The sequence below is a fragment of the Columba livia genome, chromosome 27 (assembly GCF_036013475.1).
Source record: "Columba livia isolate bColLiv1 breed racing homer chromosome 27, bColLiv1.pat.W.v2, whole genome shotgun sequence".
In the NCBI taxonomy this organism is placed as follows: Eukaryota; Metazoa; Chordata; class Aves; order Columbiformes; family Columbidae; genus Columba; species Columba livia.
This window is the reverse complement of record NC_088628.1, coordinates 1820045-1832282: the sequence shown is the minus strand read 5'-3', so window position 1 is coordinate 1832282 and position 12238 is coordinate 1820045. Positions and strand designations below refer to the sequence as shown.

The 12238-nt window shown below is 58.6% G+C and overlaps 1 protein-coding gene across 1 annotated transcript; it reads right to left on the bottom strand.

Moving 5' to 3' along the window:
• Positions 1-3413: 3413 nt before the first annotated feature.
• On the bottom strand, positions 3414-12208 carry MAP2K2 (mitogen-activated protein kinase kinase 2). The gene is made up of 11 exons (XM_065042202.1): positions 12051-12208; positions 10693-10903; positions 9793-9939; positions 9219-9296; positions 8906-8957; positions 8688-8812; positions 7335-7548; positions 6214-6278; positions 5364-5425; positions 4735-4780; positions 3414-3855 (listed from the first exon to the last, which is right to left on the bottom strand). The coding sequence occupies exons 1-11, from the start codon at positions 12134-12136 to the stop codon at positions 3745-3747; spliced, it is 1197 nt and encodes a 398-aa protein (XP_064898274.1). The 5' UTR covers positions 12137-12208; the 3' UTR covers positions 3414-3744.
• Positions 12209-12238: the final 30 nt, after the last annotated feature.

Here is a 12238-nt window from a genome sequence, read left to right as displayed (position 1 = left end):
GCGCAGCCGCCCGCTCGGGTGGGGGGGGAGGGGGGCGCCCCCCGTAGCGCGCGGCCCCGCGCGTGGGCAGCGTGGGGGGGCCGTGAGGAGCCCCCCAGCCCCCCCCCGCGTGGGCCGCGCCGCGCGCCGCTGTCACCCGTGTCACCGGCCCTGCCCGCGCGGGCCCCGCGGGACACCGGCCTGGGTCACCGCGCCGCGTGCCGCCCCCAGACCCACCCGTGTCCCCACACACGCGTTTCCCCCCATAAGGCACCTCCCCGCACCCCTGACCCCCCCGTGTCACCCCACCAGGCACCTCCCGTGTCACCCCCCGCCAAGTGCCACCTTCTCACCCCCCCCGACCCACCCGTGTCCCCCCACCACCACCATATGTCACCCCATAAAGCACCTCCCTGCACCCCTGGCCCCCCCATGTCACCCCACAGGGCACAACCCCACAGCCACCTGTGTCACCCCCCACGTGTCACCCAGGGCACCTCTCTGTGCCTTCAGCCCCACATATCACCCCTTCCCTTGCCACCCCCCCGTGCCCCTCAGGATCCCCCCCACTGTCCCCTGACCCCCCCCACTGGGAAGGGGACACAGAGCAGCTCAGCCCAAGGTCAGTGTGAGCTGGGAGCCGGCCTGGCAGGGACAGGGGACAGGGGACAGGACAAACCAGCTGGAGCCACCACCTCCAGGCTGCCCCGAGGTGGGGGACAACAGGGTGGCCCCCACCCACAGCCAGAGCACCAGGTCTCTCAATAGATCCCCATCATTACGCTCCAGAGTGAACGGCTCCTCCAGGCCGGCTTCCTGCAGGTCGCCGGGTTTATCCACGCGGAACACGGGCTGCCGTGGGACAGCTGGACCGGCCAGGGCTTGGGGAAGATTTGGAATTATCATAATTTTTTAAAATATTAATTAAAGAGAAAGGAAGAAAACATTGATCAACAGCCCCCCCCAAGGCTCCCGGGGGCCTCTGCCCCGGCACCCCCGGGATTTCCCCATTTCTCCCCTTTTTTACCTTAAATAACCCCACTCAGCTGCTCACAGCAGCACTGGGGGCTCTACCCCCCTTTGCCCGTGTCCCCACCGCCCCCCTGCCTGCTGGGGGGGCCCGGGGGGTTTCTATGGAGGTTTGGGATCCTTAACCCCTCTCCACAAGTGGGGAAACTGAGGCAGCGCAGGGGAAACTTGGCTGCAAACAGGGATGGGGGGGAGCCCTGAGCCCAAACACCCCGGGGGGGGGCAGGCAGGGAGGGGTGCAGCGGGGACCCCCCGGGCTGCACCAGGACAGGCTGTGCCATGCGCCCGCAGCTGCTTTCGCTTTCCCTGCTGCGGTCAGGGGCCCACCCAGAGCCCCCCCGCCCAGAAATGAAGCCCCAGGGGGGCCCCCCTGCCCCCACAAAACCGCTCTCCACCCTGGGGCCACCCCACACCCACTCACACTCATGTCAGGGGGAAGGCAAACAGGACCTCAAACCCCCAATTTGTCCCACAAAAGATGCAGGGGTGGGTGTCCCCCTTCCCCCAGCCCTGGTCAGACCCCCCCCTTCCTCCCTGCACCCCCAAAACCCCCATTGAAACCCCCAGCCAACATCACCCACCTCTCCCATGGGCGCAGCGAGTTTATCCCGGTCTCCGCAGGACAGCCCAGACCCCTGGGGGACCCTAAAACATCACAAGAAGCAAAACCTGGACCCCCCAAACTGCCACCAAGTGACCCCCCATCAGAGACCCCACAGTGGGGACAGCACCAAGAGGGGCGCCCTCGCTGCCCCCCCGAGCCCAACTTCACCTCTCCCTGCTTCTTTTCACCCCAAATATTTAAAAGCCGCTAATGTTTCACCCAGAATGATGCCGGGTCCCCTGGGGCAGCATTTGGGGTGTCACACCATCCGCAGACCCCACACCCCAAAATAATCCCGTTATGGCCGCTTTCCACTGGAGGCGGCGCGGCCAGAGCCACCGGCGCATCCGGCACCGCGTCCCCAAGTGCCGGTGACATCGCTCCCGCTGGGGTCCCGGCTCTGCGGGGGTTAAAGCCACTTGTGGTATAACCAAGAAGAGAAAAGGCCTGTAAATGTAAAGTGCCGTTTATTTCTTTAAATCCATGATGAAAATATCTTGGTTTTAGAAAAACAAACAAAAAGTCGCACCGACAATACGCCCCGTTCGCTTTCTCTGCAAAACCAGCACCAAAACCCGGTGAAAATACCCCAAAGCTTTACGAACTCTCGCCTTCCCCACCTCACACTTCAATTAAGAGGCAAAACCATCATTACAAGCCCCCCCGCAGCTCCAAGGTGCCTTGGCTGGGCATGAGACCCTCCTCCCCCCCAAAATCTGGGGTCTCACCCCCCAGGTTGGCCTTGGGGGTCCCGAGTGGGGCAGCAGCTCCGTGCTTTGCTGGGGAGCGGGAAAGAAAAGGGTACAAGGGGTTTGGGGGGACCAAGTGACTGTGTTTGCTTTTGGGGGCCTGTTACGGTGGGACCCGAGCGGAGGGGGTGTCAACTGCCAGCCCAACGGTGCTAAAAAACAGCCTGAAAAGAAGGAAAACACACCAAAAATGTCCCACCGAGCTTCCAAATGCCACCTCGTTTTGGGGATGGCAGAGCCCGGCGTGGGGGGAGCAGGGGAGTGAGTCACCCCAAAATATGCCCCTGTGGTGGACAACGAGGTGACAACAGGGTTTGGATGGGACAGGGAGGGACAATGTGGGTGTCGCTGGGTGGGTTCACTGCCCCCCCAGGTCCCAGCTGAGGGGAGCGGGGGCTCCCACGGGGGCCATGGACACTCGTGGGTCAGCGAGAGGCAGCTGGAGGGAGAACCCTCAGCCTGGGGGTGTCACCCTTCCCCGTCCCCAGGAGATGGTGGGGACAGGACAGGGACCCCACTCGTGGGCCATGGTTGTCGTCCCTCAGCACCAGAGGGGCCCGGGGAAGCAAAAACTCGTGTTCTGCGCTCACCTCGGCACCCAAAGGTGCAGCCACGGATCCACGGTCCCGCTTGGGGACCCACAGTCTTGGGGTCCCACTCCGGGACCCCCCCCCGCAGCTCCCACCCCGCTCCCCGAGCGCTTGGCCTGCGCCCCACAGATCCAGACCTCTCACAACCACCCACCGGGGGGGAACAGGCGTTCAAACAACCGCTCGAGGAGAACACGAAGAAAACACCATTCCCTTCTCCACCCGCAAAGGGGCCTGGAGGGAGCTCGCTGTTAAACTCAGCCACTAATCACCCCGCAGACCCCTGCCCGCACCAGCGGGGCACCCAACGCCTCCCCAGCCGCCGGTGACACCATTTTGGGTCACCATGGGCAGGGGCCCCTTGTTTCTCCATCCCAGAGCCCATGTGGAAACCAGGGACGAGGTGACACATCTGCCGTGCCCATCCCTGCCACCGCCACACGAGTGTGCACACACACGCAGTCATTTTCTTGTCTTTTCTTTTTAACCCAAGTGAACATGTTTCCAAAACAAAAACAAACAAGAGAAAAATTAACATAAGCAGCACCACATTTCCCAAGTGTCAGGAGCTCCAGGGCTGGAGCAGAGAGGCCTGGAACACCCCCACACCGAAATAAACCCAACCCCGCTCTGGGCAGGGGGGGTCGGCCGATAAAGACGTTTCCGAGGGGCCGGTGCTTTGGCGCTGGGACGCGAGGAGGGGCCGTGGGGAGGAAGGGGGACAGTTCTGTCATGTGCGGGGATAGGAAATGGTGACAGAGGCAGATGTACTGACACCAGGCGGTCGCTGGGCTCACACGGCAGCGCGGGTGGGCGTGCTGGGCTGGTTCAACCGCAGCGTTCTGCACAGCCAGCCGGCGAAATCCACTTCCTCCACTTCCGAGCGCTTGATGAAGGTGTGACTCTGAAACACGGGGGAAAACGGGGTCAGGAGCAGCGCCGCCCGCTCCCCGGGTCCCAAAACTGCGCTGCTCCCCGGCGGTGAAAGCAGATTTTAAGGAAATATTTGTTCCTTGTAGCCCTGTGTCTGGAATTTTAATCCCTGTAATCAACACACAGGAGCAAGGAAGATCTGTGGAGAACTTATTGCCGCCGTTCTGGACTTAAAAGGGGTTGATAAGATGGGGACAAAGTTTTTATCAGGGCCTGTTGTGATAGGACAAGAGGTGATGGTTTTAAACTAAAGGAGGGGGATTCAGGCTGGACGTGAGGAAGGAATTGTTGGCCCTGAGGGTGGTGAGAGCCTGGCCCAGGTTGGCCAGAGAGGGGGTAGATGAACCATCCCTGGAGACATCCCAGGCCAGGCTGGACGGGGCTCTGAGCAACCTGAGCTGGTGAAGATGTCCCTGCTCATGGCAGGGGGGGCACTGGGGGAGCTGGGATGGTCCCTTCAACCAGAGCAGAGGGGCAGAATCCCTCCCTCGACCTTCTGGTTTGGATGCAGCCCAGGACACGGTTGGGTTTCTGGGCTCTGAACGCGTTTTGCCGGGTCATATTCAGCCCATATATTCATATTCTGCCCAGCTCGGGAGGTCCTGGGCGCCTCTGCAGTCACAGACCAAGCGGGTGGTTCCCATCCCGGGCTCTCATGGGCCAGATACCATCACTGCCTTTGAATCAAAGGTGCGTGAGTCACTCCCTCTCCCAGGCTTGATTTGGCTCATCTTAAGCTCAGCCTGGGAGTTTCCAGTCTTTTGAGCAAGAGAGGCACAGCGGGACGGGGCAGAAGTTTGCAGATCTGGTGCCACCCCACTGTAGGAAGAAAATTGCTCTCCCCACTCACCATCAGCATCTTCAGATCTGCCCGTTCTGCTGGGTTTTTAATTAAGCTGAAATGAGAAGAGAGCAAAACCAAGGCTGAGACGTCTCTTGTGGGAAACCAGCTATCTGGCTGGAGAGGTCTGCAGCTTCACCAAAAGCCACTCGGAGCCTGGAGCATGGAAACGGCTCCGAAAGCACCGTCTCCAGCAGCCCGGCATCACACGGATGAACCGCAAAGCACCTAACGCTCAGTGGGCGATTTTTGTAACATGTAATCGCTGTGGTTTAATGGGAGCCGCGGCACCATCTCCCGGTGACCCCCCACCGCGCCAGGTCTGGAAGTTGATGGTGTAACACCCGCGAGGCTGTGGGGTGACTCACCCCAGCAATCTGCGCCACCACCCCCTGCCAGGCTCGTATTTAGAAGCTGCCGGGACGCTGTTAAGCATCACCACAAATAAACCGCTTTTATTCCAAGCCTTTCCAAGGCAGGAGTTCCCAGCACGACGCGGGATCGCGCTGCAGCCGGGAGATCACCGATGGAGCGCGGGGAATGCTGCGGTACGCCCAACATTTGGGGTGGAACAGCAGCCAAGAGCTGCCAGGAGCACACGCAGCCCCCCACCTCAAGCCTCCAGCACAAATCCTTACCATTTATTTACAAACTCCTGGAAATCTTGCGTGAAAACTCCATTCGGCAGCTTGGGAGGCGGCTGCAGAGAGAAGGAGAAAGGGTTGTCTGCGTGACTGCGTGTGAATGGGTCGAAGAACCAGCGTATCACCTACGGGGTTTAATGAGCTGCTGAAAAGCCGCCCCCTGCTCTGCTGCCCCTTCCAAGCCGGGAGCTGCTCCCTCTGCCACTTCTCACCCTGGGAGCAAACAGGGGGGACCCCGCGCTGCGTCCCCGCCAAAGCCGGACACCAAAACTGCAGCGTCACCGTTCCGGATCCAGCCTCGCAAAGCCCAGCTCTGGCAACGCCTACGGAGCACAAAACCAATCTGGAAATGGTAATTGGGGTCAAGTCCTATCACCTTGAAAGGGGAAACCGCTCTTTCTGCTTGCCGGTGGGATGGATCCCACGCTGAAAGTCGGGATGGACGTTTCAGGCTGGGATTTTAGCACAGGTCACCCCCATTCCAAGGGCTTCATCTGTGCACGACCTCAGCACCTGCACAGAGCTTGTGCTTTGCTGATCTAGGCAGGGGCACGTTTAAAACTGCTGGTTGCATGAGCAGGTCATTTTACAGCCAAGAGCTCCCCTGATGCTGCTTTAAAGGGCATCGCAAACATCCCCCTGCAGAGTCTTATTGCAAAACCAGGGATGCTCTTTGTGATTAAGATGGAAAAAGGAAGCAAGGAACGGGGCGGGCAGGAAAGGATGTCACAGGGCTTCCTATTGAAAATCTGCTGTTCAAGCCGAGGTTTTGGAGCCCACCCTGGCTCAGCAGAGTGGACACGGTGCTGTGGGACCCCAGGGAAGCCCGACAGTAAATACCCACCTCGTTAACTATGTAATCCAGCAGTTCGAAGATGGCCATGGCCGGCCGGCTGTCCATCCCGTGCCCTGCGTGGCCAAGACAACAGAAAACAGCGGTGAGAGGTTTCAGGGACAGCGAAGGGCGTCGTTTTGTGTGGAAAGCACACAAAAGGCAGAGGCACCTCGCTCGGGAACCGACTCACGGTTAAAAGAAAATAACGAAGGGAAAAATCAAAATGCATTCTGAACTTTTGGATTTCTTTCGCCACGCCTAGAGCCCGGATTTATTTCCTAGCTTGGAGCATCTGGAGAGAAGCAGAACATCTGCTGGGGCAGCCTGGCAGCGCTTCCAGAGCCTTCTGCTTCCGAGCAAATGGCGCGAGCGGAGCCTCCTTCAAATCCCTGAGCTGGTTTGGTCTTTCTAGGAGACGTCTCAGCAAAGCTGCTCCCAAAAAGCTGCCCCTGGCTTGGAAGAAACGTGGTGGCAGCTGGGGAAGAGTCTGAGGAGCAACATGGGCTATGACAGCGTCCCCTCCCTTGGTCCACATCGGACAGCCTGCACTGTCCGCAGCTTTGGAGCCTTCTCGTGGGACACAGCGTGGTCTAAAGGGAATAAACTGAGCTTTTCAAGATGTTAATAGATCCTGGTTGGCATAGAATAACACAAGGGTTTGGGTTGCAGGGACCTTCCCAGCTCCCCCAGTTCCCCCCCTGCCATGACAGGGACATCTTCACCAGCTCAGGTTGCTCAGAGCCCCGTCCAGCCTGGCCTGGGATGTCTCCAGGGATGGTTCATCCACCACCTCTCTGGCCAACCTGGGCCAGGCTCTCACCACCCTCAGGGCCAACAATTCCTTCCTCATGTCCAGCCTGAATATCCCCTGGTTTAATCTCCTCACCTCCCCATGCAAGACCAGGCTCCATCTGCGCTCATCAGGAACCACAGATCTCCACAGTGAAGCGGATTCTGCTGGAGCATCATCTCCATCAGCTCTGCAGAGCGTGGCATCCCTGGGAACACTCACCTCCCCACCACAGCCTCATCCGAAACGGCCTTTTGGCGAACCCAGCCACACCGAGCGCCCCCCAGCCCCCTTCTCCCCACATCTGGGTGTTGTTTCCAGCGCACGCCACAGCCCCTACCACTGACGGGGCGTCCTGGGGGCCTGGCCCGCGGCGACACGCTGTGAGACTCTCCCTCCGCCCCGTCCACCACAGGACGGCCAAATATTGCTTCCAGTTCCTTGGAGTCTGGCGGGGGGATTGGGTACCTGCCGATAGACAGCTCCACTAACGACAGACCCATGCTCCAGATGTCCGACTGCACCGAGTAGTGGGTGCCCTGCAACCGCTCGGGCTGGAAGGAAAGACCGCAACAAAACAGACGTTGACGCGGGATATCGATAGGCAAAGGCACAAATATCACACGCTGAAATTAAACCCGATATCTTGATGGCATCTCCGCCTCGGTTCTAAACGCACCGGTCCCAAAGGGATCGCGTGCAAAGGGGATGCACGAGAAAGATTGAGTGCAAACAGAAAGCGCTTGTACACGTCTCTGCTGCCAAGGGGACGGTTGGATTCCATCTTGAGGCTCTTTTCCAACCAAACGGTTCTATTCTATAACCAACAGCTATAGCTGAGCAGCATTTACAGCTGTTTACACTCAGGGGTCCAGAGCACCCAGCAGGAACGTATCGCTCTATATGCTGAAATCTAATGAACTCCTTTTATTAATGTTTCTTCCTTCTTGCTCACTTCTGTTAATACCCAAGAGGAATCTGAAGAGCAGAAAATTCACCCATTGAAACGAAAATAAAACTCAAAAATAAATAAGTCAATGCAAGTCATCCATACTGGCAGCTTCGAGTCAGCTGCGCAACGGAGATCTTATTTTTAAATAGCCGCTGTCTAACTATAACTGGACTTGAATAACCATTCCCAAAATACGGGAGCAGCGCCGTCTGATGGGCTTCCCCCCAAGAACCCACCGCACACGCTGCCCGGAGGTAATTCCATCCTCACGGTCGCTCAATTATCCGCACTCGATGGTGACTCTCACTTAAAGGAGAGGCGCGACCGGCTCTTCCTGCAGTTCGCTCTCGCTGGCAGACTCCAGTCTTGCTTTAATTTCCTATTAATTAATTCCCAAACCCTGCTGCACCAGCCTGGCTCTGCCCCCACCTCACCAGCACACGGTCAAAGCCGCATCCGCGTCCCATCCGCGCGGCTTTGTGGACAGGAAGAAAAGACGTTTTTGAACCCGCAAACACTCGCCAAAAATCAAATATGAAAGTATTTGTAGGATCCAAAATGTCTTTCTCCACAAATCTCTGCATTTCCACGTGCTCGTCCATAAAGCAGGAACGGGGCAGCCTGGGTTAGCATGGAAACACAGCGCAAATCTTACAGGGACTGGATGCTGTTGGATTCTATAAGAGCCGAGTTGAACCCAAATTGTAAGAAAACCTCAGGCAAAAGCTGAAAGGAACTTACAGACATGTAGGACCGAGTTCCCACAAAAGAGTTTGCCATGGAGTCAATGAGCTGCCCGCTGACCCCGAAATCGCACAGCTTAATCTCTCCTCGAGAATTGACCAGGATATTCGAAGGCTTCACATCTAACAGCAGGAGAGAAGAGCGCAAACGTGACTCTAGGTAAAACACCAGGGTTCCCGTGCCGCCGGCGGTTATCTTTAGGTTCCTCCTCTCACCTCTGTGCATGATTTGGTGCTTCTCCCTCAGATAGGCCAAGCCTCGCAGAACCTGGAAGGAAAGCAAAGCCAGGGTGAGCAGAGCTGGGCAAACAACACCTAGGAGACAACACCTGAGAGCGCAAAGCAAGGGATCAGGGCTACGAGAGCGGTTTGGATGCGCTCCCCCGCCCCGTTCACACACCCCGACCCCTGCTCTAACAGCACAGGGAAGCGCATCCGAGGAAACAAAACTTCCCCAGGCAACACCAGGTTATTCCCAAACCGTGCCCAGCAAATCCCTTCTGGAAGATGAGGAGCCAGCGTAACTCACCGCGATACTGACTTTCCCCAGGATCTCCTCGGGAATTCTTTTGGCTTCTTTCAACACTTGATCCAAAGAGCCACCATCCTAAAAGAAAGAACAGTAAAGTGACCAATGTGCCAATTCCTGGCTGGGAAACCAAGCAGTTGGCTGGACAAGGATGCAACAGCAACAACAGCGTCGAGCACACTCCTTATACAGCAAACAACCCCAAAAGATAGATATCTGGTGATCAGAGCTCAAGCTTCTCGCTAAAAACTATTTTAATGTTATCTTCTATCAGTTCTCCTTGCTGTTAGTTCTCAGCTTCCTTCCGATCAGCGGTAAACGCAAAGATGATGCTGTCAGCACAGATCAGGAGAAGCACCAACACCGTTCTGCGTCGGACACGACGGAAAACGCACGCGGTGCTTCACGAGCTCTGCAGGGCGGCGGGTTCACAACGTTTCCGTGTGGCCAACCCCCAAACTGCCGCCACGTCCCAAAACGTTTCCCCCCGCGGTTTCAAGTCTCAGGGGGATGCGATTCGGAATTCACAACGGCCCAGGGAGCAGCAGTTTGCAGAGCAGGAACGGGGACTCACCATGTGCTCCATGCAGATGGAGATCTCCCCGTCGCTGTAGAAGGCTCCGTAGAAACCCACAATATACGGGGAATTACATTCATGCAGCACCTGCAGCTCCCGGATAATCTGATTCCTGATGGCCGGTTTGATTTCTAAATGAATCAGCTGCCAAGAAAGAAAAAAGCGATGAGAACTGCGTGAGTGCCGGAACAGAATCTTCAATGAAAACTTGGCTTTGGTGCAGACTTTCTACCATTTCCAGACTAATTCTGAAGAAAAAGGGAGAGGCAGAGCCCTGCGCAGGCCGTTAGTGACCGAAGCAACCGCCGGCCGTGCAATACGAGGAGATGGCGCAGGGTACAGAGCGGAAAGACGAGCGAGAAGTTTGATGCAGATCTGACTCAGCAGACGGGAACGTTTTCACAAGCGCTGTACGTGTTGTAAGAAGAGGTGCTCCGGTGTCAAGGAAACCACAGAAAGAGAAAAAACCCCATGAAAGTTACGCACGCCAAACAGCATCGCTTGATTCCTTGGGCTCTACGTAGAGCCAGTTAACACAGCTGTGCGGAGGGAAACCAAAGGCTAGAAAATACAATGGCAGGTTACAAAAAAGAGCCACCGTCACTGTGAGCTCTAGGACACATCAGCTTCACCGGAAAATAAATTATACGCTTATATTTTCACACAAGGCACTTCAAACCCTGGGGATGTGTTGCAGAGAACGCAGCCTCTGCCAGGGCAGGACTGGGCGGTGAAGCAGAAGCTCCATGTAAAACAAAGCTGGGGCAGCTGGGACCACAGTCCCGGCCCCGATGAGCCGGTCGGGGCGCAGACGGGTCGGTGCAGGGAGATCCTGAGCCACACCGGCTCCATCAGCGCCGGGGAAAGCGCCAGGCGCCCCAGCCTGTCCCCAATTACCTTCCGCGCCATAATGAGCCCCGAGGGTTTGTGCTGCACTTTGGTGACCACGCCGCCATTGCCAGCCCCCAGCTCGGAGATCCTCTCGAAGTCGTCGTCCTTCAGCTCGCCCACTTTGGCTTTCTGCGTGAGGAAAGCTTCCAGGCGCTTCTTCTGCTGCTCGTCCAGCTCCAGCTCCTCCAGCTTCTTCTGAAGGTCCACCAGGTTTGCCCTGGAGAAGGGGACAGGGGGGACGGTCAGGAGGCTGTGATCCAGCACCAGAGAAAAACGGCTCTTTTTTTTTAGGGAAATAACCAAAAACTGTTGTCTGACGCACACTGAGCCCCGGCTATAGCAGTGAGACTAAAGCAGAGCTCTGGAGAGAGGCCGGGCTCAGCTCTGGTGCCAACAGGGACACATGGACAGCGAGACCCATGGTGCAGTATCTGCCCAACACGCACATCTCCTCTGGAGAGGAGCTTCCCTGCAGTCAGCTGTTTTGGGAAAGCCAAGGAGGAGGGAAAATCCTTCGGCCCTTAAAGAGGCAGCGCAGAGAGCGGCAGCATCGGCACCTCTCCCTCTCCCGGCGTGGAAAGTCAAGCTTGGGTTTCACGGCGAAACACGAGAAGGGGTTGCCAGGGTGTCCAGCAACCCCTGCTCCGTTACACCCCCAAAGCCCAGCACAAAGGGGCGTCTGTGCTCCCCCAGCACCTGCTGCCGAGCTCCCAGCCCCGCGCAGGCCCCAGCTGCTCTCTCCCGTTTGCTGCCCACCCCTTATCTCGCTCCCAACATTTCGGGCGATGGTTCGGGAGGGTCTCACCCCCCTGCAATACTCTGCCTCCCCCCAGCACTGTCCTTGTCTCCTCTCTACCACCCTTCACCTCACACGTCCTGCTCACTGAGCCCTGACTATGGCCCCAAATCCCCCCTAAAACATGAGTCCCCATCCCAGGCGCAGCCTGTGTGCCCAGGCCTGGTCCCCACAGCCCCCTGCCTTCTCTGCCACCCCCGCAAAGCCGGGGATCAGCCTCCCCCCATCCCCATCCCCTCTGACCCTCAGCCCGCCCCCCGGCTCTGGTTCCACAGCCACCCCAGGCGGGGTCCATCCAGTCCGGCCTATCCCACCCTCCCCACACCGGCTGTCTGGCTCATCCCAGCCCCCCTAGGCCTGCCCTGGCCCCACACCCGTCCTGCCCAGGCCGCCCCAGCCTCCCCAAGCCCGGTGCCCGCCCCGTCCCAGCCCCCCCAGACCCGATGTCCGTCCTGTCCGGGAACCCCCATGCCTGCCCTGGACCCCCAGGCCCGCTGCCCGGCCTATCCCGACCCCCAGCGCCGGTGCCCGCCCTGTCCCGCCCCCCCCCGGCCCGGTGCGCACTCACTCGGCGGAGCCGTCGGGACTCGGCCCCTCGGCGGCGCTGGGGGCGATGTTGAGGGCCGGCAGCACCGGCTTCCTCTTGGCCGGCATGGCCGGGCCGGGCCGCGCCTGCGGGCTGAGCGGGGGCGCGGCCGCGCGGCGCGGAGGCGCGCGGGGGCGGGGCCTCGGAGGGGGCGTGACCACGCTGAGCCT

What these genes read in the sequence shown, in the direction of transcription:
- MAP2K2 (XM_065042202.1), bottom strand. Translation starts at nt 12,136, where the DNA reads ATGCCGGCCAAGAGGAAGCCGGTGCTGCCGGCCCTCAACATCGCCCCC. An exon ending in GGCTCATTATGGCGCGGAAG is followed by an intron (nt 9,940 to 10,692) that starts GTAATTGGGGAC and finishes CTTTCTTGGCAG; the next exon opens with CTGATTCATTTAGAAATCAA. An exon ending in TGGATTACATAGTTAACGAG is followed by an intron (nt 5,426 to 6,213) that starts GTGGGTATTTAC and finishes TTCTCTCTGCAG; the next exon opens with CCGCCTCCCAAGCTGCCGAA.